General features: G+C 45.9%; 1 protein-coding gene across 1 annotated transcript in view; it reads left to right on the plus strand.

The window, feature by feature from the left end:
* The window catches only part of Gabbr2 (gamma-aminobutyric acid (GABA) B receptor, 2), a 352,730-nt gene that overhangs the window by 165,803 nt on the left and 162,976 nt on the right, over positions 1-23,951 (plus strand). Inside the window, exon 6 of the mRNA XM_013023244.1 lies at positions 12,327-12,497. Coding sequence (XP_012878698.1) covers positions 12,327-12,497 — 171 coding nt within the window. The remainder of the gene's footprint in view (positions 1-12,326; positions 12,498-23,951) is intronic.

Below are 23,951 nucleotides of genomic sequence, written 5' to 3' on the forward strand. Positions count from 1 at the left end.
ATCTAGTGAAGGTGATAGAAAAGCAGGCAGGGTAGAAGCCTTCCATGTGCCTGGCACCCCGTGACCCCCAGACCTTACATCTGTATATCACCTTTTGATTTTGCAAATCTACTTATCACGCACATTACTACCTCACCTACTGTTTTCCTTTCAATTGATTCATTATTTAAATGCCATGAGTGCAAGATCAGTGTCATGTATCGAGAAGACAGTGTAAAGATTGCTACAGGGAAAACATACGGATCAAGAAATAAAAGGACTAATCTAAGGTTCATCTGGACCCGTGGAGTGTGTCCGCATCTGAGCTCACAAATCAGCCCTGATAGTTCTGCTGTCTGCAGGTGTGGAGGACCCAGGAGATGATCCCTGAAGATGTTCTTGAACACCTTCAGCAATGGGAAACTCATTCCTTTGGCAAAACTCCCATTCTTTCTTGAATCCCTTGTTAAACATTACATCTTCAGACCGAGCCACACTGGCCTCCACAAAGCCACTACACATGGATCCTGCTTTCCCTCTGAGGCCCACACACTGGGTTTGTTCCTACTGTTTTTCATTTTGTCAGCAAGGAGTTGAATGTCTGTCATGTGGCAGCTTGGGTGCTCGTTGTATGCTCTGTTATATGAAGGTACCATTCCAGTATAGTGCACGAGGCCTAATGTGAGGATGGGGTGGGGCCTCCCTTGGCCTAGACTGGGCAGAGTGGGGGCTGCTATTCATGAGGCTTCTTCTCAGAGGAGTGAGAGAATGCCTGCTTTGCTTCCAGAAGTAGGAGGCCGGTGTGGGGAGGCAAGGAAAGAGAAGGAGAGGTAGGAAACGTGGGGGACAGGACAACCGGATACAAACCTCATGTCCATTGCAGCACAGCGATGTCCTCTCTTGGCAAACACGTTTCCATGCAAATCTTCGTGTGACTTTGTACATCCCTTGAGAGCGAGTCAGGGCAGGCCACAGTATACCATGTCACAGGCTGGGAGACTCAAGCCAGTCGGCAGCTGGTAGACTCTTGGTCTGTGTGTGGTTGGGCAAATGGCTGCTGAGCCTCCTTGGACTTCTTGGCCTGTCCAATTGAGCAATTCCTTGGTACAAATCAGCTGCTCTGAATTCCACATTTTCAGGGAAGTGGGTGGCACTCATCTACCTTAGCCAAAGATACCGGTACTCTGCTTGCTTCCCACCTCCTTTCTGAGTGCAAGTGTTCAGCAGGGGCGGGGAGGAATGAGATGGAGTTGTGTGTTCCTGCTGTCTCCCCTCCCTCCCTCCCTCCTGCACCCCCACCTCCTCCTAAACTACAGACCAACTGGTGAAATAGGCCTGACCACCAAACCACTTCTTAGAGCCTCCACAGAGGAAAGAACAGTGCTGGGGTTGCGGAGAGGGAGCAAGGAAGGCTGTCTGGAGGAGGTGCTTGAGAGCAGGCCTTCAAGGATGCATAGGAGCTAGCCAGCCGGGAGGGGACAAGGTGTATTCCCAGTAGGTAGCCATGCTAAACCCACCTCCACTGCAGGAATGGAGCTGCCCCTCCCCCGCTCCCCCCAGGGACGCCGTTTCCACCTATCGACTCATTAGAGGTGCCAAATTGACATGAGGAGACTTGATTTCTGCAGTGTGGTAATTAAAAGGCAGTTGGCTTCACAGCTGCGATCACACGACAAGGCTTTTTACCCTTAAAGACGGCAGCTGAGAGCCAGGAGCAGGGGGGCCAAGGGGGCCAGCGAGGCTCCTGATGTAATTCGTTAATTTCCTGCATTTGTCACCTGCACAGCTGTGAGGAAGAGAATGTTTTACCAGAAGTTTAAGAGAAAATTAAAGACATACATCCTAATTGTACACAATTAGACAGGCAATATACTCATTATTATTTTTGTAATTAACAAGCCATTATGCAAAAAAAAATCATTAGATTAGGATTTAGGAGCCTTGCGTAATAGTTACTGTCTGTGCCTGGTGGCATCAGCACCCAGCAAACCTATCTGTGCCCTGGAGCTTTGCATCTGTGAAATGGGTACGGGATCCTTGTCTGGCCCTCCTGGAAAGTCTAAGAGGGAAATGGATTTGGAAGGAAGAAAACAAAACCAAGCCAAACAGGCATACATGTCTGTAAGGAGCACCATCTGATCCTCCTGAAACTGCAAGCTTCGAAGCCGTCGTCCTCCATGGGCCGTGTTAGCTTGGTGCCCTGCTATCCTGTTCCTCACTGCAGCATTGAAATGGGTGCGCCATCCTGCCCCGCAGAGGATGAGACTCACAGTCTCAAAGCAGCAGTAAGTTCCTCACATTTGCTAGTGATGATAGGTGGAGGGGCGAGAGTGCGCGGCCCTCCACAGGTGCATAGGAGTTGGCCTGAAGAGACAGAGCAAGATGCATTGCGGGTGTCGGCTAGACAATGTTCTCTTCTACTATAAGAATGGCCTAGGGACCCCCACGTTTGTCCTCCAGTAGATGTGAGTTCTACCTGTGGGCTAAAGGTCCCAGATGAGTGTCCAAACCCAAATCCGGAATTCCCTCCCTCACGCCACACAGCTTGCACAGCTGCCATGCGCTTTCGATGGCTCATGCTTTCCTCCCAGTTCAAGTGAAAGCAGGGATTTGAAGAGGTCAGTCTCACTTAAAACAATGGGAGGGGTAAAGGAGACTGGGCGGTAGGCAGTGGGATATTGATGGTGTCCTCCTCCTCCTCCTCTCCCTCCTCCTCCTCCTCTTCCCCCTTTTCCTCTTCCTCCCCCTCTTCCTGCTTCTCCTCCTCCTCTTTCTTCCTCCTCCTCTTTCTCCTTCTCCCTCCTCCTCTTCCTTCTCCTCTTCCTCCCTTCTCCTGTCCCCTTCTCCTCCCTCCTCTTCTTCCTTCCTCCACCTCCTTCTCTTCCTCCTCCTCTTCTCCCTCCTCCTCCTCCTCTCCCTCCTCCTCCCCCTCTTTCTCTTCCTCCCCCTCTTTCTCTTCCTCCCCCTCTTCCTCCTCCTCTCCCTCTTCCTGCTCCTCCCCTCCTTTCTCCTTCTCCCTCCTCCTCCTCCTTCTTCCTGCTTCTCCTCCTCCTCTTTCTTCCTCCTCCTCTTTCTCCTTCTCCTCCTCCCTCCTCCTCCTCCTCCCCTTCCTCCTCCTCCTTTTCCTCCTCCTCTTCCTCCTCCTCTTCCTCCCTTCTCCTATCCCCTTCTCCTCCCTCCTCCTCCTCCTCCTCCTCCCTTTCCTCCTCCTCCTTTTCCTCCTCCTCTTCCTCCTCCTCCTCTTCCTCCTGCTTCTCCTTCTCTGTCATGGGTTTGAACTCTGGGCCTGGGCACTCTCCCTGAGTTCTTCAGCTCAAGGCTAGCACTCTACCACTTTGACCCACAGCGCCACTTCCAGTTTTCTGGTGGTTAATTGGAGATAAGAGTCTCACAGACTTTCCTGCCCCAGCTGGCTTTGAACAGTAATCCTCACATCTCAGCCTCCCAAGTAGCTAGGTTTACAGGCATAAGCCACCAGCGCTCAGCTCACATGTAATTTTTTGTTTGGTATCGTTGAACTGATTCATCTCAGGCAGTGGGAAGTGCTGGCAGCCACGGAAACAGTTCTTAGTCTTTTTCTTTGAAGCAGATCTGTTTTCCCTTCTATAACTCCCTCCCCCCATCTGCCCCACCTCCACCAATGTCTCCCCCAAACATGGCTTGGGATTCTAAGGACCAAAGCCCCGAGGCCTGTCTTTTGTCAGCTGCTGAACTGTCACTTTGACTATGGTAGTTAATCTCTCTGAGCTTCCATTTCCCCACCTACAAAATACTACAGCACCTCTCTCTGTATGATAGAGATGAGAAGCAAATGCCTTTGGGGAATAGTTCAATCCTGGAGAAACAGCCTCGCAGCATGTGGAGTGGGCGGGGACTTGTGCAGTTCCTCTCCCTGCTCTCCCAGTTGACTTGCTGTGTGACCGTGCATGAGAAAACTTAACCTCTCTGAATATGTCTCCTCCCCTGAAAATAATGACTACCTCATTGGGTCATTTTGTGCTTCTGGTGAGAGGGTGAATGCTGAGTTTTTATGTGTTCATTTTTGGACGACTTGGAGGAGTCAAAATACCTGAGCTGGAATTCCCAGCTTTGCCACTCTCTTTGGGGATCCAGGCCAATCACTGCAGCTTCCTAAGCCTCAGTTTCTCCAAGAGGAAACAAAAGAGAACAATACCTCTACCTCCTTTACCTATTGATGCCGTTACATAGAAAGAACACAGCCGCCAACCTGTGTGGCAAAGCTGAATCACCAGGTACCTCTGAATGATGAAGCACTCAAACTCCTGAACACCAAAGAGGAATGGCCGTTCCCCACAAGGTCTCTGACAAAAGAGGTTTCAGAGCCTTGGGCAAGCCTATGCACAATGCCCCCTAGACCTTCCTATGGGACCGGGGACCCTGGCGCTCCAACCACTCATCTTCCCTCTATAACTCAGAGCACTTTGTAGCCGCCTCTCACGGGCATTTATGTTGAGACACTTTGTATCCAAACACTTTTTCACCATGGCTTTGGCACAGCAGTGACCTGGCACAGCCCTCCCTGAATTCCCAACAGGCCCTGCCCGGGGCCTTTGTATACGTCCTGGCTCTGGTCACCAACTGTTTTGTCAGAAGCTTCCTGAGAAAGTTGCATTCTATTCAGTTCGGCTGAAAGGGACCCAAGATGACAAATACCTCCCTCATTTAATTACAGGCACACTCAGCAAAGCCATAGAAAAAGACGAAACTTAGCAGAGCAAAAAGAGCAGGCCTCAGTCATTCCTCCTCCCCTCACGGGGCCCAACTTCCCTTCCCAGCACTTAGCAACCGTGACCACCCCTGCGTTGACCATCACCCTGATAAATTGGTCCTTTCTGAAGAAAAATAAATAAATAAATGGTTTCAAGTGCCCCCAACCAGGTAAAGAACAAATTGCATTTCAACAAGAATCTGTCAGTGGCTTGGAATTTAATAAAGATGGGGAAAGTGGGAGACATATTTACATTTCTCATCTGGGTGTTTATCTGAAGAGAAGGGCGGCACACAGCAGGTGTCTGAACAGATCAGATCTGAGCACAGCCACCCACTCAAATGAACAAACTCCTTCATCATACTCTTCTGTTGTTGGGAAGAGAAGCAACCTCTGTGATTGTAAGGAACCTTTGAAATTGCTGGTCCAACCCATCATTTTGAGATCAGAAGAACAGAAAAGGGGAAATGGCTTGCCCTGCTTTCTTCCTGATGGAGACAGGGCAAAGCACAGGTCTCCTAGGTCCCTAAGGTGATCTTGAAGATGTTGGAGCTCCCCACTTCTCCCTGCATTTGGGGGGCATTCTGCTAGTACCACTCAGTTCAGTAAGCTACCTAACAGAAGCCGGATTCTGATGGCTCTCTTTCCAGCCCACTCTGCTGCGTAACTGTATATTCCTCTACCCCAGGCTATCGTAGTACCAGCCAGGCCCAACAAGGCACTCTATGTTGGAGACAAACCTTGGAATCTCTTAGTGTCTGCTTTCTGTCCCACCAGATCTCAGAAGAAGGAGTAAGACCCAGAGTCATCGTCCCTCTTCTCCTGGGGCTCAGGGCTCTGAATTAGGCTGAAGAAAGAGACCCAGACGTGATATCAAAAAACCAGTTCTAGGCAGTGGAGGTGTGGCTCAAATGGTAGATCATTGGCCTTGAATTAAAAAGCCAAGTGAGAGTGCAAGGTTCTAAGATCAAGCCTCAGAATTGGCACAGAAAGAGAGAGAGAGAGTGTGTGTGTGTGTGTGTGTGTGTGTGTGTGTGTTTTGTCTCCTTTCTGAGCCACCGTGACATACATAGCTGCTGTCTCAAGTCAGACCTGAGTTCAGGAAAACTCTCCTTGTATGGTTCCGGGTTGATGGGTCATTGCATGCAGGGTAGCATAAAGGAGTTGGTTTGTGTTTCCATCCATCCACAAGTTTTGCTCTCAGGCATGTTAGTTCTAACATGTTCTAGAATGAGGAAGACAAGGACTTTGACTAGGTAAGCAGGATGACAGGATTAGGGAAACCTCCCTCCCAGAAAGACACACTAGTTCCCCCAGTTCTGATGGACTCATCCCAAATCGAGCCTCCACTATCTCCCAGAATGAGCTCAACCCCAAGTGCAGTGGGCCTTTGTCCTGCAGAGCTGGGTGGTCTACAAAGCTCTCTTATGACTGGACATCATCCCACCATGCAAGGAGGCCAGTGCTTGTGATCTAAGTTTTACAAGTGAGAAAATGTTGTGACTTGTTCAAAATTGTGCAGATAACTACGGGTTGAACTGAGGTACAAGCCCGAAGTCTCTGGGGTCCAAGCCTGCATTATTCTCCACCCCCTCTTTGCCAAGGGTGTCTTCTTATCTCTATTGAACCAGCAGAAAGCTGGGCTGCAGGCATAGCTAGAGTGGTAGAGAGCCATGATCGAGAAAGCCGAGTGTGAGTGCAAGGCCTTGAATTCAATCTTTGGTACCAGTGAGTGCATGTGCACATGCAGGCACACACGAGTCAGTGGAGTAAAATCCTCAGAAGAAGAGGAAGAAAATGATCTGAAAATGACGATCTATGCTGATGATCTATCTAACTTTAGAAGGATGTTTGGCATCCATCCTATACCTTACATAAAACAATACAGTTTCCATGAAACAGAAAGCTTAAGACAAGAGAGTAGGGCAGAAGAGACAGGATCATAAAAAATTAAACTAGAAGTGTCAATAACACAATAAAAAATATGTTGAGTCAATAAAGCTGAAGCTGTTGCGCAGCAGGTCAGGTGACTCAGAACAAAGGCCCTGGGTGGCTAAGAGTCTTCTGGCTGCTCAGCCATGGCACCACCCACCATCACCACCACCACCACCACCACCACCACCAAGGAGCTGCACAGGCAATCAGAGATGGGGTCTTTTGAAGACAAGAGAGCCAGGTAGTGCCAAAATTGGCTGGCGTATGAAGAAACAAGACCTCTCAGGCCCTATTGCTAGGTGGTGGATGATCCCACCTTTCACCAGAAATCACGGGAGTTCTAAGATGTTCTAGAATGAGAAAGACAAGGGCCAAGAGATGAAATCAGGCGAGGAAATATGACGGCTAGGGATATGGGGGAAGAACTGACAACATCGAGTCAGGTGTTTCAAAGCAGAGGTAAGAATAGAATTAATGTCATCTGTAATACATTGTATGTATTAAGTATAACAATGAGAATGGTAGATATAATAAACTCACTAAAATCTGTTGTATAAAGATGAATGATGGATATGTAATGCATAAAGTCTAATAGTATACATAATAAATGTATGTAGTTTAAAATATAGTCTACACAATAAATGCACTAACATCTACTACATAAATGTAAACAAATATACTGTTATGTGTAATGTTTAAATTGATACAGTAAATTTATACTGTATATTTGTGTTTTGTCTGAGTCAGAAGGTTTGAGAGTAATAGACTGAAGGACTCCCTGTCAAATCAAATCAAGAGTGCCATACCACATCTCTCCTCACAATTGTTTTTAAATTTCAAGAATAAGTGATAATAATAAAAAGTCCTTCAGGCATCCAGGCAACAGGAGCAAGCCAAGAACAATGACCCACCCTTGCCTCAGATTTTTCTCTTCATCACTTTGTAGTTTCAAAGGAACCCAGTAGCAGCCCAAGAATTGTATTCCCAACGGTTCTGCCTCATGTCAGGGTGACCAGCAGTGCCAGCAGGTCTTCAGTCCCTTCCCTTCTTCAGAATACCAAAAGGTGCTTCTTTAGACTAAAGCCTACAGTGAGATCAATTTACACAGCCAGAGCCAACCTGAGGACAAAGCCATACACTAAAGGGAACCCAGGGAAGCGAAAAGGAGCATACAGAAAGCGAGACCACCCATGAGGCGATAAATGTGAGACCAGCTATTTGTTACATCACTCAGCATGTGCTTCTGAAAATCCACCCATGTGCCTGTTTGTGAGAAGTGTATGTTTCTAAACAACTCTAATTGCATGAAGATCAGCGTTATCTCAGGTAAACACAAGCAAATAATAATAATAAGGCAGTAATAAATGTCAAACAAGAGATCATATTTGAAAAGGCAATAAATATTTTAGTTAGTAAATATTCCAATCCTCAATTTACTCAATGATGTCTGTTTAGTACCTGCTATTTGTAGTAGACAAGGTTTCTGCTCCAACCGCTATAAAAGTGAAACATAGAAAAGAAAATCCTGTGGAAACAGAAAAAGATTGGTCCAAGATGATAGAGAAAATTTTTTCCAAACTCTCCTGTCAGCCTTTAACAGATTGGGTAAATTAAAACTTGGCACATATGGCTATAACATAACTAGTTTAATTCTATCTACTATGTGTACACATGGTCTATTAAATAATTCTGTGGTTTACAGCTAGAGATTACATCAGTTGCTAGCCACCATAAAACTTTTACAAAAGTTGATTATATAAAAAGCCACATAAGGAAAATTTCCATTAATCCTGATCCCTCTCCCAAAGCACTGTACAGGCCAAATTCTCAAAGAAAAAAAAACCAATACCTTAAGAGTAGATTTAACAAACTATAAATTAAAATGTAAAGTTCTCTCTGAAATAAGTCATTGGTTAGGGATTTATGGCAAGTCTCACTTACAGTCTGTTCTGAAACAAGTTTGGTTATGTGGAATAAGGCACACAGCCCAGAAAAGTGGATCTTCAAACCAGAGTATTAACACTAGCAGCCCCATTTGCCAGGTTCTGGTAGGAGGAAAACCCTAGGGAGCACGCAGGAGCAGAAGAGTAGCCATCAAAGCCAAAGCGATAGCACTGATGTTTGGAGTCCTCCAATCTGAGTTTGAGTCCTGCTTCTCTACTTCTTAGTGGCTAGGGTGGATAGCTGAGTATTGCTCATTTCTGGGCTGCCACCTGCTTAGCCAATACCAGGAATGTTAAGCAACATTAGCCATTCTCGACCCTGTCTGGGCATCCTTACCTAGAAAGCATTTAAATAATACTGCTGCTCAGGCTCTATGCCCAGAGGTTCTGATTTAGTTGGTTTGGCATGGGACCAAGTCATCAGATTTTGAAAAATCTCCCCTTAAATGATTCCATTGTACACCTAAAGTTAGGTGATCCTCCCTTCCACTGGCCACCCAGTGCTGAAGTTCAGTAAGACTAGAAGGCACCTACAGTCTGCCTATGGCAGGAGGTTTTAGAAGGCTAAAAGCAGAGAAACAGTAATGCATAGCAATCTAATCAAAGTGTGCATTATCGCAAATGATGCAGAAAATGCCGGCTCCAGTTAATATTTTGCGCCCAACATGATTTAGACCCAGGGCATATATTGTACTCCAAGCCCCATTGTAAACATGATGGGCCATTTATCCACTGAACGGTAACCACTGTAATTACCTACAGGGCAAACATATGAGGTTGTTCAAGCAGCAATTAATTGTAGACCTGGAAGTAAAGGGACAATAACATTGAAGTATCAACCAGAGTGTGATTCAGCCATCACATCAGAAAGCCAGTATTTCCAAATTGTATTGGCTAAGCATTTTGAGGGATATGAAAGCATGGAGCATATCCCAGATCCTGAAATAGTGGCTCCCAGACTTTTCTAAAAGCTTCTTCTAAACTGGTGGGGCGAGAAAGTTTGCACCAGCATCTTCATCCTGAGAGAAGATTTAGGGACACTAAAGTTGGGCAGGGGGAGGGAGCTGTAGGAAGCTTCTATTCCCTGTACTCTGTATAGGATCTACATATCACCTGTAAGCAGGTATCTGGAATTGCACAACTTTTGGATGCTCTTTGTGAATCTGGTAGATTCTTTGTTTAGAAAAAGAAAAAAAATGTGTATGAGCCAGGCACCAGTGGCTCACACTTTTAATCCCAGGTACTAAGGAGGCTGAGACCTGGATGTTCAGGGTTCAAAGCCAGCCCAGGCCAGAAAAAAGTCTATGAGAGTTGATCTCCAATTAGCCAGCAAAAAGCCAAGCTGGTTCAAGTGGCAGAGTACAGTGACAATGAAGGTTGGTACTGGCAGAAAAAAAAAGTATATATCTGTAATTACCTACATATCTGTATATGCTTTTTCTATGTTGTTTTTTGGGGGGGAGAAGGCGTACACAGATACCTTGAAAACCATCTGTTCTTCCGAAGCTCTGATCTGGCCTCCATTTGCATGTCTCAAGACTCATTTTTACCATGTAGGCTTACTATTGCTAGTCACCTCCAAAAGTGAAGATTCTTCCATGCATCCAGCTGGAGTTCTGTTTACTACAGACTCTTCCTTTGTTGTTATTGTTGTTGATGATGATAATGATGATGATAATTTGAAGGTACTGGATTTGAACTCAGAGCCTTATGCAAGCACTCTATCCCTTGAGCCATGCTCGCAATCCTTTTGTTTTTCACATCGTGTCTTCTACTTTTGCCAGAGCCAGCCTTAGACCAAGATCTTCCTAGCTCTGCTTCTCTTGTAGCTGAGATTATAGTTGGGTATCATTAAACCTGGCCCCTACCTAGAATCTGTTCAACAGTCATTCTGCCTGGACCCTTACAAGTCTTGGGGTATCCCCTGTCTCTTGGGATCTTAGAAATGAGTTTCTCTCTAGGTGTCCTCTAAGCTCCAGGTAATGGCTGATGGGCTGTTGGGTGGTCAACCCACAGACTCTGTCTATGGGGGTGCTGCTGATTGGATGCATTCTTTAGGGACCCTAAAGAATGAATCTCCTCTGCTCTCGACCAGATAAAAGGACAAATCTCCATAGCCATCCTCCCTGAATGGGGGGAATTGGGGGGAGGAAGTATTTCTCATGTGGTAGGAGTCCAAGGCTCCAAGATGTTGTCCCTGAATTGAGACTTGGATGTATCAGAGCTAGAACTACTACTGAGACAAGCAGAGGTGGCAACCTAATGCTTTCACCTCAACCAGATCCTTCCTGAAACAAAAGAAGGAAAGAGGGAAGGGGAACAAAGGAACAGGAGGCAGAACAGAAACCACAGAGGAACTCTTTCATAATCTGAGGGTAGGAAAGGCCTTTCTAAATAGGACACAAAACCTAAGATGTAAATGAAAAAATAATTGGTAAATTTATCCACCATGGAAAACCCACTGATGTGACAGAAGAAAACATCCAAAGACAAAGAACAAACTTGAGCTTCCCTAATCAAGAAAGATCACTTTTCTACCCACAGCTAAGGAAGACAAAGAGTCAAATGAGAAACGAGACCAAGGGTGAGCACCATTTCTGGAAAGGAACTACAAATTGCTTAAACCCATGAAGGGAGACTCAGCCTCACTCACAGAGAGAAAAACGCAAATCAGAGCTGCAGCAAGATGACATTTCCTCACTGGCCTCTGAAGATCAAAAGAGTTGATAACTAACTTCTGCAGATGAGCCTAGGGGGAGGGAGCACAGATCAGAGACTGGAGGGAAGGAGTGGCATTTAAGGCAGGCAGATTATTAAAAATCCAATTTAACAACTTACTGGCACTTGAAAGAAAAGGACTGATAGCAGAGAAGGTGGACAGATTTGACTAGAGTGTAAATTAAAACACACGCACACATACACATGTGTAAAGGCAAATTGGGTATTTACAGCGACTATAATAGCTTGAGTTAAATGCTATCCATTTTGCAAATCTTCACTAAATTCCATTGGAAAAGCACTAGAATACCACTCGAAACTAAAGACATGAAAAGGCTCTTCTTTAAAATAATATAAATTCCCTGAGAAAAACCCAACGTTGTGTGTAACCAGGAATACAATCTGACTCCAGTGTTTTAGTAGTAAGTCATTACAGAATTAGATAGAAGAATGTTTGATTAACATTGACAGGACTGTGGTGAAATTGGTCCTCTCATTATGTCTGACTAGTAAATATGCAAATTGATTTTTTTAAATCTTTAAAAAAAATAAGTATAGTCTTCAAAGGCTCAGATCCTGTCTTTATTGGGGAGATTTTACATCACAGACTGTCCATGGAGATCGCAGGATGTCAGAATAGAAGCTCTAGAACAGTGACAAGCTAGAAGCAATCTAAATGCCCTCAAATTAGGAACGACTCAGTAAATTGTGGTATGTTCCATATCCTGATCTCCGAGGTAGCTATTAAAATGGTTACGATAAAAGAAAAAGAAAAACAAAAACCAATAAAAAATGAAATGTTTATGAGGAGTTTTTGACAAGATAATTAAATGCTTGTGAGATGAGGTGAAGAGAAGACTGAATTAATAGTGTGCCTCTAGGGAGGGGGAGATCCCCTGGTTCATTTTCTCCCTGCTTTCTCCTCATTTTACATTTTTAATCTCTTTCACGGCAATGCAAGACTCTTACTTTCGGCAGAGGGATGGCAGTAATGCCATTGTTTGTCTCTCTTGTGTCCTCAGCTCTCCTTTGCGGCTACCACACCTGTCCTAGCTGATAAGAAAAAATATCCTTACTTCTTCCGGACCGTGCCGTCGGACAACGCGGTAAACCCCGCCATTCTGAAACTGCTCAAACACTTCCACTGGAGGCGTGTAGGCACACTCACACAGGATGTGCAGCGCTTCTCAGAGGTAAGTGCCCCAGGCCTGAGCTTGCCCTGGGGCCCAGGCCAGGAGAAGGTAGAATATGGGGTGAGGAGGGATGTGGTGGTATTTGACCACTGACAGCCCACAGAGCCATGGTAGGATTGCATGTGTGAGAAAGTGGCAGGAAATGTACCATCCCCCTCCATTTCCTTCCTGGTATGGATACTGATCAAGCCATGACCACCTAAAACCATAGATGCTCTCCATGGTTTTCTCCTAGGGAAAGAAGACTTTGTTTTGTTTTTAATAGTGGGTTAAAAACTCACACATCTTGTGCTGTTTTGCAATAATAATAATAATGCCAAAATACACATAGTTACAGATATGTAAAAGTGCTTTTCTGTCCTGATTCCCCCAAACCCATTTTGTTTCCTTAATTTTCTCCTTTACAATATATAATTCATCTGCTCTAGAATATATATTTCTATATTTAAATCTAGACATCTATATTTATTGAAACCCAAATGACCCAAGTACCTGTGGCTCACATCTGTAATCCTAGTTACTCAGGAGGCTGAGATCTGAGAATTGTGCTTCAAAGCCAGTCTAGGCAGAAAAGTCCATGACACTCTTATTTCCAGTTTACCACCAAAAAGCTGAAAGTTGTTTTGTGGCTCAAGTGGTAGAGTGCTAGCCTTGAGCAATAAAGCCAAGCAAGAGCACAAGGCCCTGAATTCAAGTCACAGAACCAGTACAAAAAAGTGAGTTCAAAGGTTGGAGGCATGGTTCGGGTGATAGAATGCCAGCCCCAGCCAAAAAGCAAAAGCATCAGATCAAGCGTTTGAGTCCTGGTCTTAAACAAAAAAATGAGTTCATACTGTATACTGTATATAGTATATATATATATATATATATATATATATATATATATATATATATATATAGTGTAGTGTAATATATGTATAATACAGTATATATAAGTATATAATACATGTATATACATTCATACATATATATATATATATATATCTTATTTGCTTTTCATGACATCTGAGGCATCTTACCTGGCCTCACTTTCTAATAAAGCATGGTATTCAGTCCAATGTGTTGTAGAATCAGCACCAAGCATGGCCTGTGACATTAGGACCAATCCTTGCATGCCTAAGAAAAGGATTCGTTAGATCATTAGACCATTACAAACTTGAAAGTTGCTGCCCTCCAATAAGGCTCATTCACTTTCTGGCCCCACCGACGGCTCTGGAAAATTTCTTTTTTCACACTTCCTTATAAGACTTCTTCTGAGCTCCTACCTCTCTGCTTCTCAACCCCATCAGAACTTTGCCTGGAGGGAAGCATCTAACTCCAAATGACAGAGGCTTCAGCTGGCAGACTCCTTGGTGGGATGCTGACAGATGTTCTGAATGAGTGGGAAACAGGTGCATGTTGGTGAGGGATATGCAGGTCTCAGCTCCTGGTTCCATCAACACCAGGCTCTCTAGCAATTTGGGAACACTTGTTTCTTTCTAATGGCATCTTTGACTAACACAGTTTAAAGGGCCCTTGGGAGGGGATGAGGCCCAGAAAAGGGAGCAAAGATCAGGGTTTCTAAGCACCTCCAAACTCGTGAAAGATTATTCCCAAAAATGTCAGACCTGAGGAATGCAGTCCCAAGCCCTCCCCCGCCCCCCCCCACACACACCAGTTTATGGATCACATAGACACTGCCTGCTTGTAGCCTCCATTCAGAATGCTCACCAGACTTGGTCTATACTGGATGAATTAGCAGCTTCGACCTTGGATATGTGTGTCGTACAGTCCCAAACACCTTCACAGCCAGCACCCTGCAGGGAGGGATGATGGTGTCCATTTTGTAGACAAGGAAACTGAGGTTGCAGAGGGTGGGTGGCTTCTCACCTTGGGGCACATGCTGGTTAGGGGCCTGGCTGGGTCTTGGGTGCCTGACTCTCCAGACTCCTCCCTGGGAAAGCCAGTGGCAGTTCAGGGCCACATCTCCATCTCTGCGAGGCGGGGTCAGGGATCTCTGCTAGGGTCTCAGCAGGAAGCTCTTTCCCAGAGGACAGGATGTGGTTTTGGTAGTGTTGCTGGCAAGGACCCCTTTCAATTTAAATCCCTCAGCCCAGCTGACTCCTCTCTGTGCCCAGGGGCTTTGGCATCCCTCACCAGTGTCTGGCTGCATGACTGTAGCGCTAGCTCTGGAAACTCGCCAGGGGCTAACAGCTTCTTGTGAGTGCAGAGGAAACTCGATTCCTTTTAGGAACCTGGTCGATCAGCAGTGCCAAGCACTTCTGTTCCAGCCTGGTGCACTGGAAGGAGTATCGAGTGAAAGCAATCCTGATGTTGGAGGGGCAGACAGGGGAGCTTGTCACTGAAGCACTGGGACTGTGGAGGGGGTAGTGGGTGAAGGACCATCCGATGCTACGGCCCCCATCTCTGAGATTCAAGCCCCCACATATGTCAGCTGAGTGACCACGTTGCTCTTGAGTAGATGAGCTGATCTCTGGGCCTAGCTCTGTCTTGGATAGCAGTGTGACCTCAGGCCATTCATTTCACCTTGCTAACCATTGCTATTTTAGACCTAGCACTTCTGTCAGCCTAACACAGCATGTCTGGCAGGGGAGATCGAGCTTGTTCAGCCATACTCTCTCTGGATGGGAGATGAGGGAAGGATCTGGCACCAAACAGGCTGATCTCTAAGTACCTTTTCTCAGCTCTGTGGTGCGATAACCAGGTATTCTCTTTAGCTGGTAGAACTCTGGTTTTCCCCATGTAAAAGAGTGGGCTTAGCCTCCCTCCCACACTGGACTATGACAGCTGTAGCTGGCCAAACACTCAAGAATGGTCTGCACAACATCGGGCTTAGTAAGTGGCCATCAACTACTCTGGCAATTCATGGGACAGACTCTAGGAACACATAGCCATCTGCTCAAAAAGTTGAGCTTTGGCCTTCTGTGTGGCACACTTGAGGTGGGCTGTGCTATGAAGGACCAGAGATCTATGGACAGGGATCCAGGGTCAGCAGGTGCAAACTTCTCACAGTGACATCTCATTGGATCCTCAGGGAAGTTCTATTTTATTTTCTCTTGCCTTTTATTTTTTTGTGCTGGTCCTGGGACTTGAACTAAGGACCTGGGTGCTATCCCTGAGCTTTTAGGTTTGTTGGTTTGCTTGTACCACAATTCTCAGATCTCAATTTCCTGGGTAGCTAGGATTACAAACATAAATCACTGGTGCCTGCCTTGAAATTTTCTGGGTTTTTTTGTTTGTTTGTTTTTTGTCGGTTGTGGGGTCTGGGCCTTGTCCCTCAGCTCTTCAGCTCAAGGTGAGCACTTTACCACTTGCGCTACAGTGCCACTTCTGATGTTCTGGTTTTTGTTTTTGTTTTAAAGATTGATTGTCTTAGAACAGTTTTAGTTCATAGAAAAGTTGTAAGAAGGCACAGATTTTCTGTGTATCATGTCCCCACATACCCAGCCTCTTTCATTTACCTACATCGATATATCATAATCAAAGTCCACAGGTCACATGATGGTTCCTTCTGTGAGTTTGGACAAAAATGTGGTGACATTTATCTACTATCATAATGCCACACAGGGTATTTTCATTGCCCTGGTTAGAATCATGTAGAAGGTAGCCTTTTCTGACCAACTTCTTGTTTTACTTTTGCTAACACACAGTTAACTCTTCCATGTCTTTTTTGGCTTGACAGCTCATTTCTTTTTGTGTGCTGAATAATATTCCGTTATCTGGGTATACCACAATTTATCTACTTACCTACTGAAGGATATCTTGGTTGCTTCCAACTTTGGGCAATTACAAGTAATAGCCATCAACATCCACATAGGCTTTCAATTCCTTTGCGTAATTACCAAGGAACTTTGATCACATGGTAAGAGTATGTTTAGTTTTGTAAGACACTGACCAATTATCTTCCACTTGGCTGTGTCAATGTTTTCCTTTCCATCAGCAGTGAAGGAGCATTCCTGTTGTTCCCCCTCCTCGCATCACTTGGTGATGTCTGTGTTCTGGATGTGGCCATTATTACAGGTGTGGAATGATGTCTCTTTGTCATTTAACTTGCATTTCCCTGACTGGTGATGGATGAAGAGATGCTTTTCCACCTCGCCTCTGGATGTATGGGGATAGTCACAGTGCTTGCTTTAGGGGTGCTGTGAGATTGGGTGTGATAGGGAACTTAAATCACTAACACAGCATTATGCAATGGGTGTCATTATTTTAGTGTCAGTGGAGAATCTAGTCCCTTGGCCATGGCTAGCCCTTTTCAGGACTCCTGTATAGCTGGGTTTCTGGGGCTGACAGATTCACTCCTATCCTGTTCCTCTTTCCAAAGAGGCTCCAAGCCCCCTGCCTGCTCCCTGGTGCTCAGTGATCCCTGGGCTTTGGGGGCTGACCTTTCCCCACCAGAGACCTCTGCCTGAGTGATGGGACCTACCAAAGTCCTTGATCTTCCCCAGACTGAAAGGTTGCCATCTGTGGAGCTTCTTCTTCAAAGCTCTGCCCTTTCAGGCCCTCCAAGCCCCACCTGGCCCTGTGGAGTCCTCCTCACTTACTGAATTGCCATCTGTCCAAACCATGAGGGTCTCTGGTGAGTTCTAAAGTTACTGCTTGCTCTTTCAGAGAGCAACCTGGGTGAGACACCTCTGTAGTGGAGGGCACGGAGACCCCATGATGCACTGTGCTCCCCGCAGACCCCTCTGGTGAGGAGCAACAGTCCTTTCCTGCCGCTCTTGACAGGGATCCACCTCTTGTCATGGTTCAAGATCCTTCATAATCCCCACAGGGCCTCCCCTGTGTTATCTCCAGTCAGTCCTTTCACCCTACCCCATCCTTTGGAGGAGCCATACCTGCATGCTCCTCCCATGCAGAGCTCCCTGCAGAGCACTAGCCTGGCTACCCCACGCTCCCCAGCAGAATCAGCTCTGCTCACTTTCCCCTTGGGCTTCTCCCCATAGCAGCTCTCCATATGTTGTGGTATTTAAGCTTCTTCATCTCTCTCCCATTGCCACGGCTGAGCTCCGTATCTCCTCTCCCTGCACACTGCCTGGTCTGTGTGCAGTCCATGGCCCTGGAGTTCAGTGAGGGCTCTCTATGCATTAGATCAGAATCTTCACGGTAAATGCATGTGTTTTCTTCTGTTGTGCCCAGAGTCTGACGCCAGCTTGGGTGTGAGATGAGGAAGGGAGATACAGAAATCCCCAGCCCTGCCAGCCTGTATCCTGACTGCCTCCTGCCTGGGTCACTGCGACCAGTGGAAGGCAGGGAGGGGCAGCAAAGCCAGTAGGCCAGATTTCCACAGGCCCTAGCCCAGAGCTGATACCCTTTCTTGATGTGATATTTGCTGGTAGGGGATTCTTCTAGCATCAGCCTCAATGGAAAGTTCTGGACCCTCACTACTACATGGCCGCCTCTGGGTGGCATTGGTGCTGGTGTAGTTCATATCCCCCGTGCCTTCCTGGAGCTCCCCCATGCCCCCCAATGTGGTGAGTACTTCAGAATGACGAAGGCCAAGTAATCAGTGGTTCTCAAAGTGTGATCCCTGGAGCAGCAGTGTCACCCAGCTCCACTGAGGCAGGCAGGCAGGCAGGCAGGCAGGCACTCAACATGACCCAGTGATCAAATGGGATGCTTATGCACTAGGCTATGGGGGCAAGCGGGCAGCCTTTGAGTGAGATCATAGGCCTGAGCCCACTGTATCTTAGAACAGGACCAACCAAGTAGATCAGGCAGGCTGGCCCCCACTCATCTTCCAGCATCCCTGCTCCCCACTGCAGGCTAGGAGAGCTTCTTCAAGTCTTCTGTAAAGGAGACACAAGGGGACTGGAGACAGCTCAGATTCTGTCCATGCTACCAGTGCCTGCCTCTTGCCCCAACTTTTCTCTGAAGAACTTGCAGGTATTGTAGGTGATCTAGCTGTGACCGATGCACACATCCTGTCCACTTTGCCCTCATTTCTGACTCGGAGAAGGGACCAGGCTGGCCGGGAAACCAGCTGGAACAGTGGTATCCATCCTGCCCACACCTAAGTGACTGTGGGTGGCAGCCTCTTTGGGATTCAGGGGGAGACATTTAAACATTGGCATTTTTGCCCCGTTTGAATAGTGCTGTCTTAATGTTTCACATACTAGAGAAATGGAAAGGGTTACAGCTTCCTGGATACTGTTGCTTAGGGAGTAACTTCATGCAGCTGTTGCTTAAGGAATGGCTCCATCCACCAGGTGACAGGTTAGAAGCAGGTATGAAGCGAGCGGCGTCATGGGGGTAGGGAAGCACGCAGGTACAAATGATGAAGGGGCCTCCAGAATGCGGGGGCCTCTCAAGTTTGGGGGTTACAGGGACAAAGGAAGCCTCAGGGCCCCCTGAGGAGGGTAGACAGGGCCTTCTTCCTTTACCAGAAGCAGACTTTGGGATTCCTACAGCACTTTTTACTTCTGGCGAGCGAGCATCTCCCAGGGAAGTACAGCTGGCCAGCAGGTTCTACCTTCCTAAAGTGCAAAGACCCCTCAGGGAGAAGCAATGACCAGTAGGGTCTCCAATGTCCACTGCCGTGGTCTTGGTGGCAGTGCACACACAGGGTTCTCTGTACAGGGCCAGCTGTGTGGCTGGAACTGCTGAGCGGGGGGCCTACCTCCTCTAAGCCAGGTGTCCTGACCTGCCTCGCAGCGGCCGGTCCTCAGGTGGCTGAGGGTCACACTGTCATCTCAAGGTGACTGCCCTCAGTCCAGGCTGCAGGGAATTCTGGAACACAGGAGAAAGGGGCCGTCATGAGTGACCTCCAGATACCTCCCATGGACACTTTTCTATACCACCTATGGCCTTGGCCAGGTTCCCAGCATGCCCTGTAAAGCACTTGGCTCCACCAGACCTTTCATGGCAGTAGGAAAATGCCATTATTGCTAGGGTACCTGATGTGTGTGTGTGTGTGTGTGGAGGGGGGGGGTCCCTGAAGCCAGCACAGTGCCATCTGTGTTGCATATAGGACTCACTCAGGATCTAAGGTGGCAGGTGCCTGCCCTTGTGGGAGATCCCAGGGGTTCCTCAAGCCTCACCTCACCCCAGAAACATGAAGGTGTCTATGTTGACCAGCCAACACACCTCTCAAGAACCTCCTCGCAACCCTGAGAGTTTTTGCTGTAGGATTCTACATGGAATTTTTCTTCTTTTTCTCGGCTCATCAACCATCAGAGTCCTTCACGCCCCTCCACACCTGCTCCTACCCCCTCCCCAGGATGCCTTGTTCCTGCTGGGCCTCTTGGCTGGCAGGGCAGCGCATCTTGGAGAGTGTGGGTTCTGAGCTATTCTGGTTCATTCTGGCTGTGCATTCTCCCCCAAGGCCCATCTGCCAGGAGCACGGGAGCCATGTGAGCAAGGGAGTGCAGGGGGGAGGTGTGGAGAGTCTTCAGGAATCACTGAATAGTCTGCGACAGCTTGACACACAGGAAGCTGGGGAGAGAGTAGATTGAGAGAGAGCCAGTGGATGGAGGCCCCTCAGGGCTGTAGGTGGGACTTTCCTGACAACAGTGGGAAGTCAGGGGAGAGAGAGAGAGAGAGAGAAAGAGAGAGAGAGAGAGTATGTGTGTGTGTGTGTGTTCGCATCAGTCCTCAGGCTTGAACTGAGGGCCTGGACACTGTCCTTGAATTTTTTCCTTCAAGGCTAGTGCTGCAGCACTACTGACTTTTTGGTGGTTAGTTGGAGGTGAGATTCACAGACTTTCCTGCCTGGCTGGCTTCAAACCCCAATTAGATCTCAGCTTTCTGAGTGGCTAGGATTACAGATGTGAGCCACCAGTGTCTGGGTCATGGGGAGAATTCTTTTACAGGAGGTGAAGTCGGCTGCCAGTGGCTCACACCTGTAATCCAAGCTACTCAGGAGGCTGAGATCTGAGGATCACAGTTCAAAAACAGCCCAAGTAGGAAAGACTGTGAGACTCTTATCTTCAATTAACCACCAGAAAACTGGAAATGGTACTGTGGCTCAAAGTGGTAGAGCCCTAGCCTTAAACTGGAGAGCTCAGGGACAGCACCCAGGCCCCAAGGGTTCAAGCCACATGACTGACAAAAGAAAGGAGGTGACGTTAACAGTCTTGTGGGATAAACAGATTAGAGATTGAGGAAACAGCCAGGAAGTTATTACAATAGTCCGAAAGAAAAAATTATGAAATTGGGGTTATTTTCTTACAGAAAAATATCAAGTTCCCTTTGTTGAAACTTTTTTTACTTTTTTATTTTAAAATATTAATTACTAATTTCTAGCTGTAATATTGATAGGTATTCAAGGCAGAAAGCTTGGAAAATACAAAAGCACAAAGGGGAAAGTTAAAACAAGCTCTAACTGAATAGATGAATCCATTTTCTTTTTTTTTTTTTTGGGTCCGGTCATGGGGCCTGAACTCTGGGCCTGGGCGCTGTCCCTCAGCTCTTCAGCTCAAGGCTAGCGCTCTACCACTTGAGCCACAGTGCCACTTCCGGCTTTTTTTTTTCTTTTTGCTTATGTGGTGTTGAGGAATCGAACCCAGGGCCTTGAGCATGCAAGGCAAGCGCTCTACCACTGAGCCACCTTCCCAGCCCGATGAATCCATTTTCTATTGCTATATTAGAATAGCTGAGGCCAGGTATTATAAAGAGGCTTACTGAACTCACAGTTCTACAGGCTCACGAACACCAGCATTGACTTTATTCTAGCAAAGTCCTCATTGTGTGTGGTGTTGTGATGATGGGAGTGTGTGCGAGAACTAGGGGTCACATGGCAAGTCCTTTCTCTCTTGGGAACTATATAAATTCTTTCTAAAAGCAGCATCTTTAGCAATGTAATTACTTAGCACTGGGCTCTCAGTCTTAAAGACCCAACCCTCTTCTACCATAGCCACAGTGTACCCAGCCTCCAACACATGAACCCGACCATTGTACCATCTAGGCTTACAGCCTTATACTGGAGTTTGCTTGTTTGTTTGTATGGTTGGTTGGTCGATTTTGGTTATTATTGGCACTATGGACCCTGTGCTTTCTAGGCAGTGTTTGCTACCACTTCCATACATCCAACCCTACAGAATTTTTTCAACATGTATAAAAAAACAAACATATATATATATATATATATAAAATTATATATATATTTATAAATTATATATAAATTATATATATATATTTATATATATATATATAAATTAAATACATGTTCTTATATAGAAGTGACTTCTTTAATTCAGCAATGCAGGGAAAATGTTTCCTCGGGCCAACAAATATTCTCCACCACCATAACTCATGATGACAACTCAGTGTAGGTTGATTCTGGCACTGGTGACCCTGTGCAGGCTTCCCCCAACCCCCGTACCCCACCCAACCACAAACCTCTCTGAGATGCCACAGGCTTCACTGTCTTCTAGTCTATTTGTTCTATAATCTATTCCCTCCCTTCCTGTATTTCAATAATTCTGCAAATAGATAACCTCCTTAATTGTAACTAAAGTTGTTGGAACTTCTCTTTTTCTTAAGAAGTCTTTTGTCTGTGGTCAGGTGTGGTGTCACACTTCCTTTGGAAGCAGAGTTAAGAGGATCAAGAGTTCAAGACTAGCCCAAGCTACATAGTGTGACTCTGACTCATAAAAAAAAAAGTGTCTTTGCCATTTTAAGGAACTTAGGATGGAACACAAAATGGCTATGTATTCTGTTACCTTCTTCATCCAATCTGTTCAAAAAAAAATTCTCTCCTCTGCATAGGCTATCATTGACTCTGTGCCCTGTTATAGAACAGGCCTGTAGGTGCCAGCTTATTCTGATTGGAAGTAATAATACCATGGATGCATACTTTTTTGTTTGAATATCTCTGATCATTTTCCAAAGATAAGTGCCTAGAAATAGCTCTGCACATTTTTTTGAACCCTTTGTGCACATTGCCAAATTGTGCTCCCAAAAGATCCTCCGAGTTCCGAGTTTCCTAGCAATGATGGAAGGATTCTTTGCCAACATTGTGTGTTACTCTTTTCTGATCTTTGGCAATTGCTGTTTTAATTTGCATTTCTTTGATTACTATTGAGACCGGATTTCTTTCTTTCTTTCTTTCTTTTTAAATCAACATTCTTTCTTGCTTCTGTTTTTCCTTTTGTAAATTGGCAGTTGATGTGGCTGGCACTTTTTCCTAATAGAATCTTCTTCTAAGTGTTCTTGATAAAATAAAGCTATAAGCCCAATTTCACATCTGTGGCAGATGTTTTGCTCATGTTTCACATGACATTCAATTTTTGTTGTTGTTGTTATTGGTTGTGGGGCTTGAATTCAGGGCCTGAGCACTGTCTCTGAGCCTCTGTGCTCACAGCTAGATTCTACCACTTAAGCCACAATGCTTCCAGTTTTTGAGTGGTGACTTGGAGCTAGGAGTCTCATGGACTTTCCTGCCCAGGCTGGATTCAAACCATGATCCTCAGATCTCAGCCTCCTAAGTAGCTAGTATTACAGGCATGAGCCACCAGTGCCTGGCTCCATTTTGATATTTGATGTGGATTTTTTTTGTTTTTGTCAATCATGGGGCCTAAACTCAGGGCCTGGTGCTGTCCCTGAGTTTTTTTGCTCGAGACTAATGCTCTACTACTTTGAGCCACAGCTCCACTTTCAGTTTTATGGTGGTTAATTTGAGGTAATAGCCTCAGAGATTTTCCTGCTCAGGCTGACTTTCAACCACAGTCCTTAGGCCTCAGCTACCTGAGCAGCTAGGATTACAGGTATGAGCCACCGGTGTCTGGTTTGATGTTGCTTGATGTCTTGAAAATCTTAGAATTTTATGTAGTCAAATTTCTCAAGACCATATTTTTGACCTTTCACTTTAGACTTAGCAATTTCTTCTCATCATCTTTGTTTTCTTCCAGTACTTTCACTATTTCATGTTTTGGCTTATCTGGAATTTCCATATATGTTCTGAAATATCAAGCGTTTCTCTTCATTTGGTCACTCATTTCTGACTTGTAAACTTTCATCTACTGATGGGTCTGTTCTGCAGTTGATCCTCATTGTTTTATTTTTTGTTGTTATTGTGTCAGTACTTGGGCTGGTACTCTACCACTTGAGTCATAGCTCCACTTTTGGCTTTGGGGTGGTTATTGGATATAAGAGTCTCTTGGACTTTCCTGCCCAGCTGTCTTTGAACCATGATCCTCAGATCTCATCCAGGGTTTGAAGTAGACATCTTTACACTTTTATATCTCAGTCATCTTTGTTTTCACCAGTTGAATTGTTGTGAAGTTTCAAAAATGCTCATTGTGTTTTTGTTGGAATCCAAGCAAGTCTATAATTAATTTGAGGGAAACATGGACATCTTTATAAACCCAGATCTGTACATTCATGAGCATGGGACCTTTCCTCACCCTGAACTGGTCCTCAGTAAGACCTTGTTCTCTCTTTACATGCATCCTCTCTATTACCTGTTAACATTTATTCTCAGGGACTCTGTGTTCATGGTTGCTTGGGGGAGGG

This window comes from Dipodomys ordii, unplaced genomic scaffold (assembly GCF_000151885.1).
Source record: "Dipodomys ordii isolate 6190 unplaced genomic scaffold, Dord_2.0 Scaffold67, whole genome shotgun sequence".
NCBI lineage: Eukaryota > Metazoa > Chordata > Mammalia > Rodentia > Heteromyidae > Dipodomys > Dipodomys ordii.